The 27,135-nt window shown below is 39.2% G+C and overlaps 1 protein-coding gene and 1 long non-coding RNA gene across 2 annotated transcripts in view; one reads left to right on the top strand and one right to left on the bottom strand.

Annotated features, from left to right (window-relative positions):
• Nucleotides 1-27,135, bottom strand: part of LOC130157119 (uncharacterized) — a 52,699-nt gene that overhangs the window by 12,801 nt on the left and 12,763 nt on the right. The gene's annotated exons all lie outside the window — the stretch shown is intronic.
• Nucleotides 384-4,453, top strand: RGS21 (regulator of G protein signaling 21). The gene is made up of 3 exons (XM_056356290.1): nt 384-1,263; nt 2,442-2,608; nt 3,578-4,453. Exons 1-3 carry the CDS (start codon nt 1,098-1,100, stop codon nt 3,779-3,781), a joined length of 537 nt encoding a protein of 178 aa, XP_056212265.1. The 5' UTR covers nt 384-1,097; the 3' UTR covers nt 3,782-4,453.

The raw sequence follows: 27,135 nt of genomic DNA, 5'->3' as shown, positions 1-27,135 counted from the left end.
TATTTTAAAAAAAAATTTAGTTACAAACCGCTGAACTGAGGTTTATTGAAAAAGTATGCTTCTTATTCTAAAACAAAATATGAGCTAAGTGACCAAACAGATTTATTCGTGCTTATCACTGAACGACAGATATGACACTAAGGTTCATTTGGGGATAGTCTGAGGCTGCAAACTGACTGACTGCAAAACACTGAGAAAATTAAATAGAAAACCTGGCATGCCAGAAAGCAGGTAAGCACATGCTGACATCTCCACGTGTGTACCTGACATTTCCGCGAAGTGTTTAGTTTTCAAGAAATCACATTCTTCCAAGGTTTTGTGACAGAGTACAAGCAATAACAATAATGCTGGTAAAGGAGGTTCTTTTTCTCTGCTAGGTGTTTAATTGAAAAACTCATACAGTGGCAACTTAAATCAAAACATAATTTTAGAGGAATGAAAGACAGGTCTCTCTTATCTATGTACTCGTGGATTAAATTGAATATGACCATCCTTCCCAAGTTACAAGAAAAAAGTATTCCACAAGTAGCAAGCAGTTCCCTTCTCTGACATCCTTGTGCCCACCAGATCGTGCAGCTTTCCTAGTACCCTGCACACGAAGCCTGGCTTTTGAACCAGCTTGAACATCTTCAGAGCAGCCAGGCTTTGTAAAAGCAAGGGTTTATTTAGCTCCATGTCTCATTTCTAACAGAAGCCTACCGTAAGTTACAAAGGAAGAGCCAAAACTATGAATTTACTCGATTTTTTATACCATGGAGAAACTGAAATAGTATCCATTTATCCTAACACTGTTAGCATGATCATGTTTTAGAGAATTCTACTCATTCCAAGCAAAAATTGTCATATAAATTAATGGTTAATCCACTTGAACTCAGTAAGAAATTCAGTAAGTACTCTAGAACATTAATATCCCTCCCATGTTTTTATTATAGTCCAACCAGTTACAAGCATTACTACTATCTCCTGCTTGAAAAAGCGAGTTGCTAATGTCAAATAACACCGTACCTTATGAGTCTATATGGTTCTTTACACTCTAAGTGTGTCACACTTTTTGTTGACTTTCTGTTATTCAGTGCAGAGGGTAAGATTAATTGCTCATGCTGCTCCCCCAAGGAAGCAACCAAATAATAAATGAGGTAACACGAACCGCACAGGTGGAAGATCGCAATGCTATTTTCAAGGATAGATGTTGTTTCCACAGGTCAAACGCTGGGGAAGTGATGGCCTGGGCTGAGTCTGTGGATACACTGCTAGCTAACAAAGGTAAGAAGTGAAAAATATTTTTTTAAAAAACGTGGGTCAACCCAGTTCACAAACGTTGCTGTCGGGGTTTCACACCGCTCTCTGGTTTGACACTCCGTGTGCTTTGAGCCATGCGAGCTGCTGGGCTGAAAGGCATGATTCTCCAAGCTGCAAATACACCTTCTGGCCAACGTTTAAGGGACATTCAGGAAGGCAGAGGTGCTCTGAAAGAGTTTTGTGCTATGAAGAGAACTGTCCTAAACTTTTCATGCAATGATTCTGGTTTTCCTATTTTTTAAAAATAAAAAACCCCACAAACCTTGTCTTAGGTGTTCCTGTAACAAAGGAATAGATGTGTCATGCATTGACTTCCAGTCAAACAAAAAATGATTATTTCTGACATATCTAAAGTCATTTTTCCAAGAGATCCCATTCCTACTAACCCGAAACCCCAGACCACATGTAACTTAAAGATTTCCTTGCCCTTGCTCCATTTTCCTGTAGTATCTGTAGCATGGACCCTGGGGCCCCCACACTGTTTCTTAAGAGTGTTAATTTGACTAACACAGTGAAATGTGGGTGCTGCCAGCTTTCTTTCCTAAGAGGTTGTGATTTGGATTAATTTTAAAATAATTTCTTCCAAGAAACCCATTATTTGTGTCATTTTTTTCTCTAAAAAGTGCCAAACAAAGAAGTAACAAAGAGTCCATCTCTTTATCCACGTCTTAACCGTTACTTGCAAGGAGGTGGAAGCCTAAAGAGGGCAGGCCAACCTCAGCTCTGAAAGGAGCACACTGCCACAATATGACTTGTTTCTTAAACCAGGGTTCAGCCTCAGATCCCCAATTTCCTAGTCACTACAAATCCTCTTGAAGACCATAATCTCCAGGATCCCCTTTTGACTAGTGTTTCGGTGCTAGGGAGACCAAACCATGGTGAGCAGGTGTTGGGGGCATTCCTCAACCAGTAATTCTCTGAAAGAATTCTCTTAGTCAGCTTATGATTGCTATAGTTCCATCTATTTATTTCTCCCACAACAGCCTCTTAAGAATAACTGCTGGCCGACAGGCAAAGCAGTATCAGACACATGTTACACTATATATACTCCATATAGAGAGACACACAGAGGGCTGTATAGACATAATCTGCATTAGTCTTCCAGTTTTCCTCTAGCCATCATCTCATGCATTTTTCCCCAGATGGCTTGGCAGCTTTTAGGACATTTTTGAAGTCAGAGTTCAGTGAGGAGAATGTGGAGTTCTGGCTGGCCTGTGAGGACTTCAAGAAAACCAAGTCTTCCGCTAAGATTGCCTCAAAAGCCCGGAAGATTTATTCTGACTTTATACAAGCTGATGCTCCAAAGGAGGTAAATAAGTTTTTTGCACCTACTGTGGGTACTGGGGGTGGGAATCAAGTAGAAAGTTCAGATCCAAACTTCCAGGAATGACAGAAAACACAATTCAACATGGCTGTACTTCCATTTTCATGTCAATTATTTGCCAGGTAGAAAACGCTGTGTGGAACTCTGTGAAGCGAAGACAGACCTCTCCTGGTTTATACTTCAAATACATTCTTCACATAGGGCACAGGTTTATTTCACCTTTTGAAACTTCTACCTTATGATTTAAGGAAATAGATGTTCAGTATAATTTGTTTTCTCTAAGCATTTTTATAATGCAATGAGCACCATTTCCTCCGTATTTTAGGTACCAGTATGGAATGTTCATGTAGTATTTGTGCTTCTGTACAGGTGCTTTTGACATGATGAAAATTAAAATGTCAACTTGCAAAAATTTCAATCACAGCATTCAATTCTATTATTATTTTTAAAATGTTTACTGTGAAGGAACAAATTGCTAATTAATTATTGTCCACATACTACTCCCTAATAAACTTTTGCATTGCTATTTTCCCCTTCAATATTGAATGTGCTTTGAATGTCCCCATGTCTTACATATGGCTGAAATCCATTTATTATTATCAAAACCAAAAAGTCCTTACAAAATACCTAAGGCCAAAACCTGAGAGGTTGCTGACTACCTTCATCTCTAATTTAGTCTCTGGTAATTGCCGCTTCATGGGATTTGGCTTGGCAAAAAGATGAGATCATCGAAGGACAGTTTTTATCTTCTTTTTTCAGTGATGCTATCTTTTTAATAGCCAAATGAAGTCAAGAATTCAGTATGCTAGAAAATGAAGGGATGACCTTCCTGCTTATTTGCATTAGCCAGGTTATTTGGGAAGAAATTCAAATACAGGCTGTGACCTGTACGCGGACAGACCTCAGATTTCCAAACAAACTCATTTTGTTTTTACGTCTCCTTTCTTCCCACAGATTAATATTGACTTCCATACCAAAAACCACATCTCTCAGAACATCTCTGAGCCCACCCTCAGCTGCTTTGATGATGCTCAGAGGTTAGTCTATAGTCTCATGGCAAAGGACTCTTTTCCCAGGTTTCTAAGGTCAGAAGTGTACAAGGAACTAGTAAAGAAGCAACAGAATGGAAATCAGAAGAGATGGCTCCCATTTTTGTGAGAAAATACATGAAGGATTATGAATTTGTAAATGTCTCCCATTGCAACTCCGCACAGATACTATTTTTTTAAAGTGATTGTACAACCAGAGCTAAGAATTGCCTTTGCCAACGGGTTTTTGAGTATGATATGCACTTGATACTTTCTAATAAGAGTGGAGAAATAGTCAAGAAACAGGTCAGAATATGCTAAGACATTTGAGATACCTTTTCAATAGCTTGCCACTGACAATTTTTCCAGTGTTTGCTTTATTTGTTACACTATTGTCACGTTTTTAAGCACAAAGTTTTGGTTTTCTGGTTTGCTGTTGATTTTCCTTTAGGAATATGGCCTGGAAAATAAATTCCTTCAGGGGACTTGAATACATTTACTCATTCATTAACCATCTTATTTGTAGTTTGTAAAAAACCTTAACATCCTCTTTTAAACATGTATTTTACCAACTCAAAACAGAAGTAGAAATGTAGATAACACACTATGATCATATTTAACAAATAGGCAGCTGCTTTATAACAAATGTTCCTGGCATTCAGAGCAAATGAATGTTTCATAATACAGCTGTCTGCAACACGACTCTCTTCAATTTTCTTTGTGTTTATTTAGTTGGAATTTGTTTTAAATTTGTATTGAAAAGTCTCATTTATTAATTGCCTAGGCATTTTGGAAAACACTAAGTAAATCTTCCTTTGTACATTTTCAATTGATAATTCATTTTCTTTGCTTTTCCAAATGTTTCAGTGTTACTGTCCCCATGCACTCATGAAGAAGTAATGTCAATAACTGTCACCATTTCTCAATGAAATACAGATAAGCAGAAAAGTAGACATCAGAGAAATGGTATTGGGCAAGTAAGCATGTAAATCAGGGTTTGGTCATGGTGCTATTTTTCAAATAAGCAAGATATGGTAGGTTCAGGTGTCTCCAAATACACACACTGATCTTGTTCATTGCTATTAGAGGATTTATTGCATATATTTAGGTGAGGGATGGAGCTGTAACATAGTATTGAAAACCAAAATTTTTTAAACCAGATTGGACAGAAAGAATCTTCACTATGGAAAAGAATTCTAAACACAACAGACAGCAGTAAGAGTTTTGGAAAAAAAACAAAAAAGAAAAATCTTACATTTGACATGAAATCAATCCTTTTGATTCTTTTGTTTTTGAGCTGCCTTAAACCTCCAGGAATCTCTCCCTGTTTGGAACTCTGTTCATGCCTTCTAGACACCATCACAACCTCTATGCAAAAGACCCTTTCTATTTTATAAAACTACATTAAGGAACTAATTAATTTAGAAATAAAGGTTATTTAAGGGGTCTGAAAGCCCCAATATCCTGCCTTTGATTATGCACTTCAGTTAAAATCCTGTCGCAGCTTATATAGGTAGGTAGGTAAGTAGGGTGTAACATACCTATCTAGTCCTTGATACCCATCATCTTTTCTATCACCTAGTTTTATTTCTTGATGTCTGTATTTCTTTTCTTTCTTCCCTAGTAGTAGTGGTTAAACAGAGAAACTAGCATGATCGCTGAGGCTGAACTACAAGGAGGATGTGGGTTTGTTTTGCCGTCCCACAGCTACTATTAATTTTGCAATGATACTTCAGTGGAAAATCACAACTTCTGCAAGCAGCCCAGCCTTGGTATCCTTTCTACACCAGGGGATTTCTGCTGGTTAAAGTCACAGTAAAGACATCAGTCAGAACTGCAGAAATTATATTGTTTACTCAAAAACGTAGCAAGTAATTTTCCCTTCTTACAAATCCGATTCTCGTTTTCAGAAGACAAAATTCCAGCATGTAGGAAGAAGTGGGATCACATCACCTTTCTTAGCAAGGCAAGTAGAAAGCCAAAAAATTCTTCTCTACCGATCGTTTGGGACCTCAGATGTGTGCTCTTGAAATCTCACAACTCTCTCTGTGCTCCTCTAAAACTCACACACTTCTGCCTTCACCCCGTTCAGAAACAGAACTAGAAAGTGGTAGAAAGATGGATGTCAGAGGTCTCTAAAACAAGACTGTTTGAAAGCACAGCATAAACAGAAGCTAAAAATATACACAAAAATAGTAAAACTTGCAAAAATAATGCATGTTATTATTCCAATAGCTATATAAAACCAACAGCAGGAAGCATCATGTCCACACGATGTCTGGCTGATTCTCTATGATCAACAGCATAGTTACTGTCAAAAGAGCAATCATTCTTAACATTTTAGCATTTGAAATTCACTTAAATAATTACATAATAAAGCATCATGAATAGTATAAAAACTTCTTCTATTATTTTAGAATGTTTTGAGAGAAATGTACAGTAATGGCACTTCTAGGGATTATCAGAGACACAAATGTAAAGTAACAGTACTAATCTTTTCATAACTAACTAATTAAAATAGCACTAGTTTTAATTAGCTAACAAAGCAATTAAAGTTTTGTTGTTGGCCAAGCCATTTAACATTTTTATTAATCTGCCTCAGATGCTTAAATATGAGATGAAACCTTGCAAACTTTAAATAAATTTCACTATAAATTCATGAATATCCAATATAATTGGATGCACATTCAGAACTAATTTTTACAACCGTAAGAGAACTATCTGGCTATATCATATGCAATAAAACAGAATCTACAGCATATTGAAGTGTTTGGGAATTTAAAAACTAAATTTCTGAAAAATTCTATAATATAACATATTATTAAAGCTTTATTAAAGATCTGTTTTAGAAAGCATCTGAAAACACCCAGTTGTGAAAGATGGGAGCCAGTAGTCTATATTGCTCTTTATTTTCTAGGTCTAAAACTAATTCTTCAGACTTCTACACCACCTAAAAGAGGTCACAGCCTAGCAGCCGAACTCTGATAATTTGACATACGAAAAGGCTAGGCACCAAAACGTGATTTAGAAGATTTAGACTGAATTTGACAAAATCCCAAAGCTTTACCAAGGACTTCCAGCATGAGCTTGGCCCAATTGTAGAATCTGTTGTGCAGCAGTTATGAAACGGAGACATTACCTCCATCTTCCATTAAAATGTAATATATTTATGCCCTTTAATATTTGGGGAGTGTGCAGACACTCCAGGAAGGCAGGATCTATGTTCAGGCTTCAGGGCAATCCAGGGCAAAGCCACTTAACATCAGAGTAATACCTTCATTGTCAAAGCCACTAAAGTTTGAAAAACCTGGATAAAAATTTTGTGGAGAGAAAAAAATCTTGTAAGTTTGTACATTACCTGTTCCTGTATGACCTTGGGCACTAACACATCACTGGAATTATTTATCCTATTAACAGCTCTAGGTTATGATGGGAAAAGAAGGCTACAGCATTGTTAACACCGAATATTACACATTCAGTAATTACCTTACAGAAGTTATGGTTAAATTTTTAAGGAGTTTTTGGTGTGATTTTTTTTGCTAGCCCCTAATAAAAAAAGAAAGAAAATGCTGTTGTAGCTAAACAGAAAACACTTGTAAAAAGTTACATTAGAAACTAAGTTTGCACTCCAAGCCTCCCGCTTGCTTTCACTGAAAACTACAAAATGGCTATTTGGGTTTTTCCCCTCCTCTGTTTACAAGTCCAAGTCAGGCAAAAATCTTAATTCTGAGAATTATTATTATTATTATGTTGAGAATTATATATAAAAATTCGATCTATTTCAGCACAAAAAGGTAGATTTACAAAAAATACTGCCAAATAGAAAATGGTAGAAATAAATGCAAAGCGATCACAACATTTCTTTAAAAAAGAATAATAATAATAATAAAAAAATCTCAATTCCTGCACACAGTACCAACAGCATCTAGACTCACAGGCCCCATCAGATCCATCATGCACACATCATGATGGGACTGTCCTAGAATTAAAACTAAAGGCACAATAATATAATAAACAAAAGATTCTCCAATATATTATATATATCTATACAAGATATAAATACAAAAATAATAAGCCTATACTTAAGTATGACAAATGCATAATTAGTCCTCCACACAGGACTGATATTAGTATTGTTCTGAAACACAGGATCCCAATTAATAGGCAGACAGGACTTTGTGAGCCCCGTACCTATGTCTCGTCACAGGTTTGCTAAATTCAGCACACTTCTGTGAACAGTGGAGACAAGGACCCTGTATTTTCTGTTTTGTCAGAAAATTCTCTGCTAGCACCATAATGCAAAAATGTACTTGAACAGACACACATAATCACAGGCTTTGCACAAGAACCTCCTAGACCTTTGTTTTGATCTCGACCCAAAGAAAAAAGTTCAGAACACAGAACCCCTTAAGCAGCGCCTGCTGCTAGATAAGACAACCATCATGCTAAGAACCTGCATGATCTGGGAGGGGTTGTGTGCCCATCAACCCGTACCAGATAACACTTTTGTTCAAGTACCCAAGTAGGTATGGTACAGCATTTGTCTCTGCTAACAGAGCTGTCAAAGCGGATTATCCGTTCACAGCTTTCACTGCAGGGCTTTGCTAAGGCATTTGGATGGATGTCAGACCCGAGACCTATCCCCATGGCACACCGACACCCTGCTCATGCTCTCCTCCCTCGGCTCTCTCCAGCCATGGCAGCAACAGTGCCATTCTTAAACTAGCTTTATTTTCTATGTATGAAGGTCTTCCTCTTGAGGAGATGTCTATGGGAGGTTCTCCTCTTGACCCAGTTCAGCTGTTTTAGAGGATACAGCTTTTGAAATTAAATTCAGTCATGGAAAAGAGGCTGTCACAGCTTTAACAATGCTGCAACTCATCCAAACGTGAATATGCGGATCAGAGCTGGCTCATTACATTTTTGATTTGCATCTTCCCTCTATACCGCGCACCTTCAGGAATGCTCCAACTTGTGTGGAATCGTGTGAGCGAAGGCATGTGAGCCAGTGAGAGCCCCTGCTCACCTCGGTTAGATCAGATGCAAGATAATACAGTTCAGCGTCTGAACTAGAAATATAAAATATCTAAAAGTTTTGAAGACTAAAGGCTAAAACCAGCTGGTTTGTTTTTTTACCAGAAAGACTCCCTGCTACATCTGGACTTTACTGCAGCGTCTAAGGAAGGGAAACCTACCGTATATAGCTTGGCTTTTGCAAAGAAAGGTCAGTTAGATTAAATTACTGAAATCTTTGTATGTGAATCATAATTACACTTTGTATTGCTGGTGGAACTTCAAAGCACATTATAGGTCTGAAAAATGAAGCATGCTGCCTGCCTTTCACTGTACTGAAAAACAAGGGGAAAAAACTACCTCCCAGAAAAGTTTCTTTTTCCATTTTTTCCCAGCTTTTCAACTTCTATAACGTTAGGCCTTGGAAACTAGACTCAATGTATTCTTACCCATTTCAGATGTGGCCCTGCATGCTTTGATCTGTAGTGAGAAAAATGAGACTATACTAGAGCAAATGATTCCCTGCCTTATTTATTTTATATTGTTGCTATGGTTTCTAGCTGTGATGTTATCTTTTCTCTGTCCTCAATGAGACATTTCCTTGATTTTTTTTCTGTCTATATTGCATAGGTTTAGTTATTTGCATATAAAATGAGCAGAGCTGGATTTCTCTCTCAATCCATATCTGTTTCCATTTAGGTTTGCATGTAGGTTATTTTTAGTTCGATGAATAGTTTCCCTACTATGCATAACAGTCCTGGAAAGGCAAACAAAAGCATGTCCTCAGTAAAAAGTCAAGGAAAACAGTTTTTTCCTAATAGGGCGGTCATAACTTCGAAGCTCATAAACCAGAAAAGAAAGGAAAAAGAAAAAAAATCCTCAAATAAGTTGTGTGTCTGGAATTTCAAATGTATTACGCTTTCTTCTAAATATTGTGTTTTAACAGAGAGAAGAGAGCAGGAAGAGAAGAAATCATGAAGATGTATGGTTTAGTATTTTGGATAAAACCTTCTTATTCTTATCTGTGTTGGCAGCAACACCTGCATGCCTGCACAGCATGGGGAACATAGCAAGGCAGGGTACAGAGAGATGACCCAGCTCAGGCTCCCACACTGGTTGATCATCCCTGGGCTGAAGCTCCTTCAGTGAGCTGCACTGTATTCACCTTTCAATCCTTCACCAAATTCCAGTGGCAAAAAATCCACTTTTAAAAAATATATTACCTTTTCCTCCCTCTGAAATATAGAATAACTGTGCTGTGTTAACTACAGGCTGCAGAGTGCCTAGACTTTAAACTACCACCACACATAAATACTGTTATTAATAGTAATTCTGCTCTAGTGATTGATATTTCTGCCCCTAACCTCTCAGCAAATACCCGGCACCCAGGGCTCAAGGGGCATTTGCTTCTAAATAGGTAAAAGATAAAGAATGTAAAGAAGTACAAGTATTGCAAACTCAAGAAAGCTAATTCTTCACATGATGTAACAGGGGAAGCTCCTTTGAAAGGTTGAACTAGTTTGTTATTTAAAGCATTCCATTCAATAGAGGAGATACGTAGGCAAATTCAGCAAATGTTCTTGACGCTGTAAAGCGACACTACATAAGCTAGGAGACACCAGATAAAATGCCATGGACTGAGACAACGACATAACTTCTTGTATCACTAATATTTTGATAAGTTCTGCACTCAGTCTACCTGGTCTTTCAGCCAAGCTCCTCACCACGAAGGGACTTCTCTTGCTTCAAGCTCGTTCTCACTTTGCACAGTGCTACCACTTGCCTTGAAGCACCACCAGCAACGATACAATATGAATAGTTTCAAATTGATTTGAATTTAATTTCCAGAACAAATGGACTGGATTTTGATCTAAATGCAATCACTTTGCCTGTCGTAATGGGTTAAAATGGCAGTAGTCAAAAGCCGTGGTGTTTATTGTATTTCCCACCAGAGCCGAGCCTTTTCAGAGGCTAAAATGAAAAACATAGCTTGTTAAATGGCATCAAAGGGGGTTTGTGACATGATGTCTTTTCATGTCAAATGGTAAGTGCGACATATTCCAGACTAGACAGACTCTTTAATACCGACACCTTTCACAGCCTCAAAACGTTTTTCACTTTTGATTGTGAGTCGGTATTGGAAATTCTATATTCTGACACAGGAATTATTAAAATAAATCCAAGAATCATACTTCATACATTCTAATACTTATGCCATTTTCCAGTTATTCTCTCACGTTATGTAGATGTCTCTGCAGTGACAGTGACGTATCAAAATGGAGCTCAATTCTGTCACCAGAAACACACTGCATTTTTGTGTAGATTTTAAAACAGGAAAATTGGATATTTTAAAAATATGCTTGCTGGTTGCGGTTGTTTTTTAATGCTAAGTTTCTGAGCTTGTCCTAGCACTTTTATTAGGATAAAAACTTTTTTTTTTTGCCATGCATGACTAGGTAATAAGTCTGTATTCTGAACTGAAATTAGAATTGGAGGAATGGTAAAGGGAGGCACAAACAGAGGATTCCAGTTTTAAAAAATGTTCATCTGGTCCCCTAAAAATCTCCACAAGTTTCTGTGGAGTGAATTACTAAAAAGGAATGCCTACCACCATGAAGTACTTTATCTCCTAAAAATGCAGTTTTGGGTCAAGTGTATCTACAGATTTAATAATTATGAAAATAAATATTTTTTTCTTTCTTAAACAAAGGGGGATTTGTTTGTTTTGTTTCCTTTTGAATGGATGGAAATATGAATTAATTCATAGTTTGCTGTCCTCGGTGAAAACGGGTTTTTGTGCATTGGTAATTCAAGTCCATCAAGACAATTCCTACGAGTTGGTGCTTAACAAAGTGCTTACAGAAACATTGCAGTCTATGCCACAAAATTATCTGTTTTCATTTTGTAAGAAAATTATATCTCACATCTCATTTTTGTAATAACTTTCAATATTATTTTGGTGCTTTGGTCATTATTTCTTTTTGTTAATCATTTATTTAAAATTATCCCTGGGAATGATCTTTTCTTGGCAGTCTGAATGAAAAAAGAGAAATGACAGAAGGAATTACAGCCCATTAGAGATCTCCTTTAAGCTCTTCAATTACATGAAAGCAAGGGAAAATCATATGCAAATGAAGTCTGCAGGCAGCGAAAAAAGAGGCAGTACAATGTAATTGCAGAGAAGCTGCACAGAGGCAGCAGAATAATGGCAGGAAAGAATGTAGTGAAAGTCGGCTTGATAAATTTTAATCTAATATACTGAAGGGAAGACAGCTTGAAATGCAGCCCATTGGGCAGGCGATATCTACCAATACTGTTGAAAGACATTGTGCACCTTTGTGTAAGAGCTTGTTTATTCAGATGTATGTATTAACTCTTATCAAAACCACCCTTCGAAGATCTGAACCAGCAGTTAATGTTTGTACAATGTCCCTTTAGGCTTTGGCTACAATGAGGAGTATAGAAATCAAATTCCAGGGGCATGGTCTTGCATTAAGGACAACCCATTCCACCGAGCTTTGGTTCAAGGACTGAAAGCAGAGCACGTGGATTGTAGGGGTCCCAGAGCGGTCCTAGAATTCAATACACATCTTGGATGTTACAATCTGGAACTGTTTAGGATTCATTTCCTTTCAAAATACTCTCAGTATCCACAGCGCAGAGAACTGTTGCTCTCCAAAATGCTCACACACTGGCATTTTGTAATTGGAGGCACTCGTCTACCCAAGAGATATTAGTGAATCGGCAGCAATTCAGCGACTGGGAAATTAAGGCAACAGATGTTTGATTTATGAAGAAACATTAAAGAGGCAAGCGTAAATACAGTGTGTAGTCAAGGAGATGTGAACCACGTGTGGTAAAGCAGCACAAAAACAGAAGACGGAGTGTGATTCAAGGAGCCTGAGCGACGGGATTACAACTGCACGATACAGATCGAGGCTTTGTTAGGAAATTTTCCTTGCTTATCCTGAGGGAAAGGACAGAATTCCCATGAGATTAGATACTCACTAGAAAAATAAATAGATAGTGGACCAGAGGAGAAATCCTCACTGGCATAGCAGGCGGGCTTCACCACCAAACTATTCTTTCCTGCCTGTAGTCCACTTCAGCTGGAGGCTGAACCCAAAGTTGACCCCACCACTACAGCAGACACGGAACCCAAAGTTGGTGCTCAATTCCCATACAGCAAAACTGGCCCAGATTTCCTGACCCCTAAGTATGCTGGTATTTTCAGGGAAATGTCTTGATACAATTCAGGCACAACTGCCCTTACTGAAGAACTGAAAAATGTTGCAGCAGCCAACGTGGGAGGAGAGGTGAAAACTCAAAACTTATCTATCAAGATGAATTTGCTTTTTTAGGCAGTAATTTAGGAAAATATTTCATCTGCTTAACCTCCAGCACCTAAGCAATCTATCTTCAATAATTAGGGCAGGAAAGCACATTATAAATGTCAGTGTCCTGTTAAATCAGTCAGCTCTGGCAGACGGATGGAGCCAACTGCCTCTGCATTTACAGGAGCGATTCAAAGTTCTGCCGAGTATCTCTGCAGCACTGAGGGGCATTACCTCAAAATGAAGGCATGGTTTGCATCTAAAGCTATTTTACATTACACCTATATTTAGAAACGCGTTGTTTTGATACAGTGATTTCAACATCTTACAAAATACTGTGGTACCACCTTGTGGCAGTGTTTTAGATAGCACTGTTGGCATTACGACTGTGGATGACTATTTTTAAAATGAAATTAGAAGAACTAGCATTTGCTGTGGTTGGGGTTTGAGCTACATTCAGAACTGCCTGCATCCTCCCAGCAATTCGAATACTTTATGGATTTATGGGTCTTAGTTATAGGATATTTGAAGTAAATGTCAAATGTATTTCAGTGGAAGCTGGGTATCGGTGTTCTAACACTACTAGAAAATCACTTTATAAATATATATATCTCAAGAACTCACCTGTTGAATCTTCTCAGTCTATAGTTATGCATGTGCTCAACTATTGTCAAAGTTGGGAAGCAAAAAGGCACAAACAAGAGAATTTCCCACCTCCATTGAGGCTGACAAGTCAGCAACAGCATTTCCAACTCTGGGCTCCAGAAGCAAACGCAAACCTCTTTTTGAGGCAGAGCGGTGGGAGAAGCCACCAGGTAGATCTGCCAGGTAGGGCTGGCTGACAGCTCCTGTAACCACATGGCTGCTGGCACAAGCTCAGGAGGTTGCTGGGAGCCGGCCGGCATCAGCAGCACAAGAGGGAACAAGGAGACACGGAGGAGCCCAGGTTGTCCCTGTTGTCTCACAGGGCTGCCCAGAGAAGGGAGCTGGTGAGAGGTGCGGGGAGGTGATGCTGGGAAGACAGCAGCTTCTGCTCTCATATTGTTAAGATTAGAGGAAGGCATGGAAAACTCTGGAAGGCATACAGGCGTGTAACTGAGCTGCCATGGTAAAGATCAGCTTTTGCAAAAAACCCCCCAGAAATCTGGATACCACTAAGTGGACTGGAGACAGCAGACTGAAAAAGCATTTATTTTAGGTGACCTGCTGGGCCAGTGGCTAATTAGCCCCGCTGTATTCTCCTGGGCTTTGATCTTTTTGGAGACACCAAAGTATAACAAACAGGACAGTTTCAAAGACCTTTTGGTCTGCTTCTCCCACAGCCATCTTCATCCTCCTTTCCACATCACTGCAGGAAATGAGGTTTCTGCTCTTAAACAAGATGTACCATCTGTTTAGACTTTGTGCTTTGGTTTAGGTCCTTCTCAGGGTGTTGCAGTTTAGGTACAGATTTATCTCTCACCACTTTGACTGATTTGAAAACACAGAGCAGGAAGGAGAGTGTCTCTTGTTTGAAAATGGTAGTTAACAGGTTGTTTATTGTGTGTAAGAAGAAGCTCTGGGTTTCTTCAAATGAATGCTTTAAATCTGAAGCAGCTTGCCATGTTCCAGCTCGAACTCATACATGCTCCTGTTATTCGCTAACTACAAGCATCACCATAGTGTAAAAAAAAAAAAAAGATTAAAAACTGGCACAGAAGTCAGGCATAAATGAGCCAATTTGAACCAAGGCCTTTTGGCTCTGCGAGGTCTAGTTCTCCTCCAGCACCCTGCCTTCTAGTTTCCAGCTGAAGCCCAAAGGGAAAAGCGTTGGGATTGTGTATTGCACATACTGACTAAGGTTGGCAATGAAATACAAAAACGCCGAAAGATCAGACATTTGCGTCAAACTGAAGAGAAAGCATAAGGCTAACATATAAAGCAACAGAAAATGTAAACCCTCGCAAGAACACTCTCTGTTTAGAAATCTCCTTGTCACATTTTCTCATCTCTCCACCCAAGTACCCGTGCCACTTCTCTACCTCACACTCAGATTAAAAAAAGATCACAAAGGAGTGCTTGCCTGGTGATTACAGGGGTAAAACCACCTTCTCCTGAAACACTCTGATGGATACCAGTTTCTAATAGATAAATCAGATACATACTTTACTTTTTACTATTTTCTTAACAATTTTAATTGTTAACAGATATATATAATTTTAATAGATTTTTAATAGATAATAGACTTGTATAAATAATCTTAACACATTTTTAAAGGTTACCATTTGAAAGCTCACACTACTGTGCTACCAGTGAGTGTCACAGCCTGTTACTATAGTAGAATGTTTTTCCACTAAGTAGGCACTTATGTACGTGGGACATTCGTTTTCCATTCTCATGCATACTCTATAAGGCAATGTTGATTGTAACCTGTTAAATAATCTCTGCAAATATACATCATTTATGGTAGCTATAAGCCCATGCCTTGATGTTAAATTAAATAAGTCATAACTCATGATAAGAAGCAGAAAAGGAAGATATATAGAGCTAATTAAAGGAATGTTTCTTAAACTGTTTCTTTAACCTTAACACACTAAGCTCCCATTTATCATTTTATTCTGTACGCTTGCGAGAGACCATGTCACATGTCATCTCCTTGAGGAAGGAGACCAGCTCAGAAATTATTCAAAGACAGGCTCACCTCACAGCTGGTGAGCAGCAAGCCAAGTGCCTCTCTGTGAAGAAGTCTGAGGAAGAGAAGGAACATTAGGAGAAAACATGGGCATGACTGCTTAAGGACAACAGCAACAGAAATACAGCTTTCTTCTGAAACGGTCTTAGAAATCAGTTTAGATTTACGCAAGGAGATGGGTGAAAACTCCATTTCCTCCATTTGTGCTCCTGCAGTTACAGGGTTAGTGGTAAGGGTACGATCACAAAGTTGTATGCGCTTGCTTGTATACACAGAACTGGAATAGAAAACCGTGAAGGCTCAGTGAGAGTCTTCAAACTCCGACAGACCCCCTGTATACATACTTCCTTGTGCTTTTTTTTTTTTTTTCTTTCTGCTACAATAAAGGCTGAATGCTGCCCCAGTGGACTGGATAAGGAAGCTGTAAAGTGCCATACACAAACCATTGGCAAAATGGAGCATGGAAAGGTCGCACACAAAGCTGGAGAAGGCTTTCAGCAGGTGCACCTGTAACTGAACATTTTTGCTCTCAACTTACTTGTACCTCATTCCTCAGCTTTGTATGCAGGATCCTTTCAAGTTCAGAACTTGCAATCAATATAAAAACGAATGGCCTGCAAACCCCTGTTTCTGCATGTCAGGTGATTAAATCTGGGCAGGATTTGTCAACAAAAGCTTTCTGATAGAAACTTCTGAGCAAACCCCCAGATTTTCTAAAGAAAAGTGTATGTTTCAAAAAGGTGTTCAGGAAATTTTCTCGGGACAAGGTTGGAGAGGAAAGAAAAAATAATTTATTTTGTTCATCACCACCACGTTTCCCCTCTCTGTCTCAAATAACCAGTGGTTTACAGACTAAGTTGGGACATATGAAGTGCATGCAGAGCACAGTACACATATCTCCAGTCCCCCTCACTCCAGATACTGCTTATCTTGCGACTAAGGGGTGTCTGTCTGACTGGTGTGGGTTCTTCTATAAAAGCAGTAGTTTCAGTTCTTCTACAGTGAAGTTCCTACTAACTTTTTTTTTTTTTTTTTTTTTTAACCCCAGACCATTTGTCCCCACTTCCGCCCCCCTTTTTTCTTAATTTGGGGTATTTTGGTCTTTGAAGTTCCGATGATGTGATCCGCTGCCTGCCCCTTCTACCCACAAAAGGGTAAATGCTACTCAGCGTGGGGGTGGACTCGATGGCCTTAGATGCTTTTTTTGGTTTGTCTGACTTGTGGGAGAATGGAGGTAGCACTCTGGCCCACAGCTGAGCCTCTTCATCTATATATAGATGTATAGATGCGATATTTCCATAGCCGCAGGGTTTAAGGGCTGCCTCATAAGACAGAAAGGTGGCAGTGACTTGCACAGAAAGCATCTGCCAACATACCTGCCCAAGTCAGCCCGCTGGGTTCCCCTCCTTGACACTCCTGAATTGCCCACCCTGACCCTGCCTGGTACACAATCCCCTTTCCTGCTCAAAGGCATCCCCTTCTTAGACTGAGAAGTAAAAGTCTAGCTATGGCATTTGCAATGGCATCTTTTTAACAAGTTGTGGTGAGAACACTGGAACCAGTGAAGCCCGCTTTCCCTACGGAAACTTTTCTGCTACTCTCAACACCACAAAGTCTTGCCCTGCTGCCACCTACCACCTCACCCTTATGTAAGACTCCGTTTCTTACACCCACAACCCTTACGTTTCATGCGTTCTCCCTCCCACTGCCCACAGACCTCTGGCGAGACACGGAAGAGCAGAAGCGGCGCGTGGTTCAGGGGCACTGGGCGGTTCAGGGGCACCGGGCGCTGTTTGTCAGCGGTGAACAGAACCAGCCTCTGCCCAGTCACCCGCTTCACACAGCCAGGAGGACCACAGCTCCGTCTGGCTGCGTCAGTCGGCTGAAAGCTAACAGGGTTACTGTGCAAGGTGCTCCGGCAGGCAGAAGGCAACATAACTAGACTTCATTTCCCGGTGACACAAATTTGGTAATTTCGCTCTTTATCAAGAATAGATCATCCAGGAGTAGAACCTGGGTTCAGTCCTGTTTACCCAGTTACACACAGAAGCAGGCACTGGTGGAACCACTGGCTTTGAGGACTCTGCCTTAACGAGCCAGATCACTCAAGCACAGGCGCAAAAAACAGACAAACACAAACACTTTACCGAGGATCCAAGGGACAAAAAGAACAGCAGCTTGCAGGAATGCGGGCTCAGAGGAGACTGTAAAAAGGTGTTTCAAAAAATTAGAGTTTACATTAGTTACCAGCAGGGGACAGCAAGGCTTTATATATACAGAGAATTTGATCTGCTTTTCTGCTCTGATAAAAGAGCCTGTTCAGTCTTCAGATACCACTGGGCAAAGGCTTCCAAACAGGAACAGTATCGAGTGCTCAGATTCAGCCAGAACTGTAGAATAATAACAGTAAAGACCCAGAGTACTGATCTCAAGGCTCAATCTTAGATTAAAAATACAGTGACCATCACCCCCTATTTTGATGACCAAAAAATCCGGGGAGAGATCTAAATTTTTAAATATAAACATTTGGTGCTATTTTACATGCTGAATGGGATCCTACCTGCCCCTGCTATTTCAGAAGGGCAGAGCGCTGCAGGCTCAGTGCCATAGCTGACAGCCCTATACCTTCAATATTTTAGGGTACCTACAGTGCCTATATTTAGGCAGCTCCTCACGTTCTCTGGTTCTTCAGATGGGGAATGGTTCAAAATGCATGCGATCATTTCTGATCATAGCTGTCCTTCCACGACTTCATATTCCACAAGATTTTATGACACTTTTATCATCAAGGAATGACAACATTTATGTGATCCCCCATCACAAACTAACAAAAGCCTGCACTATGTGCCTTAAAAATCAGGACAAGAGATTTCTTATTTAAAGGACTAGGGAAAACTGAGAAGTCTTCTTTTCAACTTCGGCATATAAGAAAAAGTGTCCTTTTTGAAAAAATATCAATAAGGCATTTTCAGTTTGTTAAAAATGTTTTTGAAAAACACGCGCTGCCCTGTAGAATCTCCAAATACTGAAAAACGAATGGGACCGTCTCCAAACAGCGACCAGCGTACGCATGCGCTGCAGGTATTTGAACTGCAGTTTCCTTTGAAAAGAGGTCTGCAGAATTAAAAAATGGAAAGGTATTCCTGCCCTTCATGTACAAAACTGCATTTTTTTCTAATTCAGGCACTGCTTACACATTACCCATAGTGAGAGGATACCAAGAGACCGTAACACAAAAATCTGTATTATATAAAAAAAATATATTATCTACACACATGTGCCTATTTTTCTGCATTACAAATGTGATTAGGAAGTTCAGTTTTGTATTTTGATTATTCATAGAGAGGTATTAATGTCGTCGCATACAAAGTAGACCATAAATACGCCCTCATACCTAATTTTGATTTCCGTATTTTAAAACTACCATTTCAAAATGTAAGGGGCATATAAAAAGAATGAGGGCTGGGGTCAAGCAGTCTCCTTGCTAGTAAAAGAACAAAGAAATTTAACCTGATTAATTTGTCAAGGAACAAATCAACAAATGACTTCATCACAGCCTGTAATTGAAATAAAAATACAAAAGCAAGACAAGTCCCAACTATAATGAGACATGCTGTTTAATGCCAACACCACGCTAAGACATGTTAGACTTACACGGAGACTTTAAATCGAAACCGGATAGCATTCTAGAGAATGTTTTACTCGCACACGGTTCTAAAGCCCTTATTTTGCAGCAGATCAAACTAGATCATCAAGGTCTTTAGGAGGTTTAAAACCTCTGAATCTATTGTATTAATTTCTTTTGCAAGTATTTTTTAAGCCTTTTACAATCTTATCATTACCTCTGTGATCTAACATCTAGAATTACTGTAGGGCCTACTATAAAACTTACAAACCTTGTAACTACTCGCATGGACTTCAGAATCAGCAGAATCAATTATTTTATTGCTATTCATGGGGTACATGAAACTGTAGGATTGTGCCTGTTACGTCTTTTCCCATCAGTAAATCTTTTTGAATGCAAGCTGAGCAGATGAACATTAATCAAATAATGCTCAAAAAGAGAAAAGGCAGAACACCCTGGCTGTTAACATTTATTCTACGATACACACTAGTTGCTATTCACAGCTAGAAACAGTCTTAAGCTTCTGGCAGTTATGTTGTTTCATTGTCAGCAGGATTTGTAAGAACTTGGCAATGGCACTAATGATTAATGAACTTGATTAAGGAGCATTTCTAGAGTTACAGTTTTGCAGATCCCAGTGAAGTCAGTTGGAGGCCTGAGAGCTGAACAACTATAGGAACAAAACAAAGTCATATTACCAAGATATTTCATTTGTTAGAGATAAAATCTCTCTTTCCCTTATTATCTGAGGTGAGAAATTAAACTATGGGTTTTAAATACAACTGTATAAAGCCAGGTTAGGGTGCATTTAATATGGAAGGGAATGCATATGAATGCTTATACATAATTTCAAGTTCGCTTACAAATGGAGTCATAGCTCTATTAACCAGGACAGCCTCGTCCCCATCATGCCTAATTAAAAAAAACAAAACCCAAACAAACAGCTACAATGACTGGTTGACATTCTCTTTAAGCTTTTGTGTAATCTTGTCCAAGGCAAAAGTTAGTAAACTTAATAGTGTCTATAGACATATTAGTAAGATTAAAACACATATCAGTTGAGTATCCCAACCAACTTTTCTCTTTTCTTAGACATTTGTGTTACCAGAGGTAAGTGCTCACGGGTGCTTCTGCAAGCCTGCATGTGCAGCTGTGCACGAAGGAAATGCTTTATTACCCTTCCCTAGGTAGCACAGAAGTTTGGTACATGGCAGATATTATACTAGGGAGAAAGGACAGAAAACCCAAGGCTTTGGTGACTTGGTGAAAATCTAGTTTTTAACCTTTCTGAAAATCTAGTTTTTAACCTTACAATATTTCTGTGGGGAGGGAGACAGGAGAATCTTAGGAGGGAGGCATTAACTTTCAAGTCCAAGAACTGGTACTGCAGTGTATGCAGTTTCTCCTATTTCTCTTTTCCTTGAAATTGTTGATTTGTATGGTATCTCAAAATGTATCTTATCTCATTACATCTCACTGCAAAATTAAATGTCACGTACAAATAATTTTAAATGGGAATTATAAAAGTTTAAACTAAGAACTGATCAGTTATGTCTTCTTTTATATGCTACCTTTGGCGTTCATAAATCAAGATTACATGATTTATCTCGGGCTTCTAATACAATAATAAAAACAGTGGATGCATTTTAAAAAAATGTCATTTAAATATATTGAAAATGTTTCTTTCAATGCCAGGCTTAAAATTTATGTCATCCTTAGATCCAAATGCTAGAATAACTGAGTTAAAAATTCATTTGACAATTCATTTGACCAGGTCTTTAACATACATCAGAGTATTTTTTCTCAGGATTAACTGTGGTAATATTTGTTAAGGTCAGGGAATAGTATTTTCATTAAAACTGGATTACACATACTGAAAATACACAGTCTGATTGATAATACCCGGCACGAACTACAACCCATCACACTATAAGTAAACAGAAGAATATGCTTTTCTTTTTAGAAAATTACATATAGTGTGATTGGAAAAAGCAGTCCCAAAAGATGTAATGAGGATCTATTAAATATATTAATTTATTCATATTGAGGAGACAGTGCGTAAGACCAGATTTGGGTTTGTCTGGCAAGAGCATGTGGTTACGTGGGACATACGTCTCGAACGCAGTTTTTCAGACTACTTGTCCTCAATTTCCTTTTTGTATGTTTGGTCTCCTCTGTAGTGTGGTTCTGGGTGGAAGTCTTCTGCTTCCGTTTTAAAAGATTGACTAATCAGTCGGGACTTGTGTTACTCATTTCTCTCGATATTTGTAATCTCATGGTGAGATTAAAACAAGAAAAAAAAAAAAAGCTGCGTAGGCAAGAAGACATTCAGGACCTATCTGATACTCTATTTTAATGATGGGACATTGTAAGAGTATGGGGGAAGCATAGTCTTACACTCATCTCTTCAGTGAAGTGTAAATAAGGAGGACAGTAAATGCAGTCCTGTTATATACATACATAAAGCTGTAGAAAAGGAAACAAGGAAAAATATACTTTTCTGGTTTTAATTGTCTAAGGAGCAATAAAGCAAAAAGAAAACCCACATTTTAAAAGGTGTTCCCCAAAAGAAAGATAAGCTTATCCATTGTTAATTGTGGTGCAGGGTCAGTCTGCCTGAAGCTGCCAAAAATCCATGCGCTTTGGCTATGAACAAACCACCTAAAAAACCCCAATCAAACCCAGGCCAAGTACCTTTGACAGCTTCATAAAACTTACCAATTCACTTCAGATCCCCATTAAGTTGGAGTAATAACCTTTTCAGTTCACCCTTCCTGTCCCATGCTGGACACCTAAACTGAACAAAACTCCCCTGTAAAGACCAGCACTCAGCTCAGGACTACATGAAATACAGAAATCCTGACATTCTGATAATAAAACTCAAAATTAGTCTTTACTGACATGAAACTGTTCCAAGGTTCATTCTACATTTTCTCCTTATTCTTGGATCTATGTTGTTCTACTACCTACAGCACATTTGCTAAATCCTGTAGAAATGCTTTTTTTTTACTTCAGTTCTTGCCACTTACAGTGGCTAAAGCAGGTGCACTTTCTGCATTTTTGTGCATGTGTTTGAATGATGATAGGTTCTGCCTTCCTTGCAGATCCTTTACAAGATCTAGGGCTCCATTTGCTCACCATAGCCCAGACTGAAGGTGGGAAGGTTTCTCCGTGGTTCGCAGAAGAGGCATTCAATGATGGTGAAAGGCAGAGCACAGCACTGGTGCCTTCCAGTGTCTAAAGCGGATGGAAACAGGACAAAACTTCTCATTGTACTGACCAGGGATGGAAATGGTGACTAAATTAGAAGAAAAAGTAAAATGGATTTCCTTTCATGCTACTAATAAAGCTTAAATTGTTACTTATTAAAGAACTTAAACAAAAAAATCTCCCCTTTAAGTGAATAAAGTGACAGCCCATGTTCACACCCTACTACTCTACATTCAATTTTTCTCAGACGTAACCTTACTATTCTGTCTTTCAAACCTCAGTAACAGGGTTGGCAGGCTTGTTTTGTCTGTCTGCTATTACTTAAGCAACGGAATTATTTTTGTGAACGCTCAGGAAAAGTGCTGGAATGTTATGGTCACACAGTCTCTTTATATCATATAGAGCCTCTGGAAAGCTAATTTTACAATCTCAGTGAGGACAGAAATTAAATGGAGCAAGAAGCAACTCCTCCTTCCTTCATTTTACAGGTGTCAAAAAAGATAGATGACTCAACTCAGTTGACCACACACAGTGATATAATGCCATCTGACATCCCCTGATGTGTCACCTGATCTTCATTCATCACCTCAGAAGACCACAGGGCTCCCACAGGTCCTGTGTCATACTTGCCAGTGCTGCCCAGACTTGCAGATACCCGACTATATCTCAAGAGGAGCAGACACCCATGCCTGGGTGACATATGAACCCAGAAAGACTAAGTTTTGCTCTAACTCACACAGGAAATCCATAGCAGAGCCACAAATTAGACCCGGTGTGCTTAAGTGTCATCCCATAACCACAAGACCCCTGACATGGCTGGCAACGAAACTTGTTTAAACAGATCACCACTTTTCGGTGGTGGGAAACTGCCTTCGTTTTTTACATCCTTTAACACCAAAAAAAAAACCCCATGCTCTATCTTCCAATCACTCTGACATGACTTCTCAGCTATTTTTGTCCCTAACATTTCATCTGCTTCCTTCTCCTGTTCAGTTGCTTACCGTTCTCACCACTGTAGCAGTAAATACTGCTGATGTGACCAACATACAGATTAAGATCCATTGAAACACTGAGCTGCATATCTACCTATCTAATACTTTAGTATCATACATTCAGTGCGTACTTCAGAACTTAAATTGTGTCTATCTGATACAATGAAACTTTATCCATAGCATAGTACTTATAAGCCAAATAAAACCAGACAAAATGTATGTGAATTTGAAATACACAAGTTCAAATTCCTGTCATTGTTTCAAGGTGGCAAGCTGATGTGCTTTCCTCTTTAATGTCTCCATATTTTCACCAATTACAAGTGCCTTTGAATCTGCTTTGACAATTAGTCAGGTGCCTGGATGCCTCTAGTGAACTGATAGGAGAGTGAACTCAACTTCTGTAGGTCAAAGGAGAAGCAACAGGAACAGCAGACAACTCTATGACAAAGCAAAAAAAAAAAAAAAAAAAAAGCAGAAGTATAAAGGAGGAATAAAATTCACATGTTAGAGAGCACATTACCAGATTTCAGAGGCTATTCCATGCTAAAAAGTGCCAGTTAGGATCAAACCCTCATCTTACAAGGGACAAGTAACGTCCTTCAACACTTCTGCTAACAACTGTAACTAGACAAAGTCAAATATCATATGATGACGTTTTGCAAAGGTTGGCAAGCATCTATCTGCAGATTTCTGTAAGTAGGCTCAGGTCCTTTTAGTTTTGTTAATGTTTAATGTAAAAAAACATTCCAAAGAGTCAATAAATTTTAGGGCTACGCAAAGCATTTAACAAAATCTTTTTGAAAACAGGATGGGATCTGATCTGATATTGCAGCTTCACGTGTGACAAGGGGACCCACAAAGCACAGCCAGTTTGAGACTAGCACTATGTCCACAACCTACAACCCTGTTTGGGCAAGAACCTCCACTTCTGGATACTTGTTTCTTCACAAAACGTCAAAGATAATGCAATTTAGGGAGAAACTCAACCAAAAAGCAGCTGGGTTCAACATTTGCAGGTCCAAGACCCAAAGATTATCTAGCATTTTGATATTTGTTTGGGTTTTTTGTTTGTTTCTTTCTTTGCTTGGTTTGTTTTATTATTTTAAACCTGTAGTATCACACTAGGAGCATCCCACATTACCATGTCAGCAGTTGTTCCAGGAATTCACAAGCTACCTTTTTTGCATTGCAAATGTAGATTGGTATGTATTGACATTTAAGAACAATATGCCCAGACATAATGTCCAAACCTCTTTGCTATGTTTCCCTGAATATTTCACTAAGTTCTCCTTAAGAACAAACAAACAAAAAAGTTTTCCTTTCTCTGTTACGTAAAATATACATCAAATTGTCAACAGCTAACCAGAACTCTATGTTAAATAAATTACATGAACTGTTTATGGCTAGCCAGTACTTTCCGCCCCTCCTCCAGCTATCCAGTGCTGAAAATAACTCCTGTTATTCCCAGACCCTGAGGACCCAGGACTACCCATGACCATGATGGAGGAAGATCACAAGAAGTTCATACATCCACCTTTACTTATGCAAGCGTGCTAACAGCAGTGGTTACCACTATGCCTGATAGTGCTGGACCACAGCCTGTGTCCCAGGTTTTGTGACAATAGAGGCAGTCAAACAGTAAATTTACCTCTTCTCTCACAGATGTTTGCAGCTTTCTTGTGCTCGTGCTTTGAGCTAAAACTACATGGCCGTACCAGTGTGGCAAGGAGTTTAACAAAAAAGCATGTTATCTCTGCACTGGCTTCTGAAATTCTTTACTGTGCACAAGTACTTAGTGAACTTATCCTCTGTAATCAGGAAAGTTTATTAACGTAGCAGGTCTCTGAGGGTGCCATTCTGCCTTCTCTGCAAAATAGCTTTCAAGTACTTTCTCATTCTACTCAAGGACAAACGTGATATTATTCAGTGTTCTTTCCTGGGGTGTCTGCATGGCCCACCCTTGGAAAACATTCTGGATAGCATGTTAAAACAAAAATGTTTGCATGGTATTTGCCCAAAATTGACTACATTAAAGAGAAAACCCACTACCATCAGCCAGGTTCAACAGGAACTCGGGAATTACAACCAGATTTTTGAAACAAAGAAGTCATCATCCTGAGAAAAACAGCATTAAAATTTGTGACTTGGAGGAAAGAGATCTTTGAGTGCAAACAGCAGCAGTCAAAACCTAGTTGACACCAACATCCCTCCACTGACAGAGTCACCTCTGCCAAGGCCAGGCAGAGCATCCTCCCCGTGGGCGTCGGAAGCAGCCTGCCCTCAGCTGTGGCAGCGACAGCACAGGGTGCAGCAGCAGAGACCTGCACTTGGGTGTCTGTGTGTGACCTTGGTGGTTTTTTCACCAGCACATGGAGATGTAGGGAGGAGCAGGCATACACGTAAAGCTGGGGCACCCACAACTCCAACAACGGGTGTACGCAAACAGGGAAACCCACACATGAGAAGGGGGATGTCTGCTTGTAATGTACATATCTGCATTGTTAATGGAATAAAAAAAAAAAAAAAAAAGACACGAGAGGCTTTTCCCAGAACAACTGATAGGAAACAGCTAGAAAATTAAAAGCATCAAGCAGAGCAGGAGCATGAGGAGAAACCTTGCAGAGGTCTGTGGTGAGTCTGGAGTGAGAGGCCATTGACTGAGCTGCATCTTTGATAATGAACCAGAAAATTTCTCTCAACTTAAAAAATTACATTGAGAGAATTTTCTCATTAATATAGGTGCAATTCTATGAAGTAATGTTTTTAAATTAGAATTTTCTAATGAAAATGTATAATGAAAAATTCCAAGTCTGTTTACTAAGAATTATGAATAAACTTCCTAATGTTACTCTAGCAGCAGCACAGACTTCTTAGAGCTCATGGCCAAGTGACTTCCTTTTATCTGCTTTTGAAAGAAAGTTCAGTGCTTTTCACTGTTGAGGTGAGCTCGTAACAGTCGCTTACTTGTAATTATAGAGCATCCTGCAGTTCTGTGAATGCTCCATAAAACTTCCTATCACCTGCCTCCCCTGCTAAAAATATTCTGCAATAAGCTGGCTAATTAAATTTAATAAGCTGGCTTAATAAACAGAGATACAAGGGCAGTTGGGCTCATTTATATAGAAGGAAGTAGAGAAGGAAAATGTGAATCAGCAAGATAGTGCTATGCAGGTGCTTTGTGTAACTGACAGATTTCCAAGTTTACTGCAAAGAATCACGGCTTGGGTTTGTCCTAAAGCTCAGGTAAGCTCCTGCCTACCGCATCCTGCTGGCTATTGTAACAGTGAAAAGGAATCTGTTACCTTCTGACAAAGGCTGATAAACATTGCATAGACAGCGGAAAACCACTCGTTCTGAAGCGGTTTCCTTTTGCCAGCCCCCAGGGATAGCAGCTACGGAGGCACTGGTGGCCACAAGGGCTTCAGGTGTTTTAAGAATCAAGCACCATGCTTCAGATCACATGAAAAAGGAGAGAGGAGTGCCTTACAGCTTCGGTATTATCTAGGACAAATAGGTTTGTGCAAGGCTGGGTTTTCTGTATCATTCCTCGAGCACATGTGTGGTAACAAACCACCCTCAGAAGACAGAGAAGTTTAAAATGGAGTCATTTGTTTCTACAACCTCGCTTTCAATACCCTT

This window comes from Falco biarmicus, chromosome 11 (genome assembly GCF_023638135.1).
Source record: "Falco biarmicus isolate bFalBia1 chromosome 11, bFalBia1.pri, whole genome shotgun sequence".
Classification (NCBI taxonomy): Eukaryota; Metazoa; Chordata; class Aves; order Falconiformes; family Falconidae; genus Falco; species Falco biarmicus.
The sequence above is the reverse complement of the archived record's forward strand: the minus strand, read 5'-3'. Positions and strand labels throughout refer to the sequence as shown.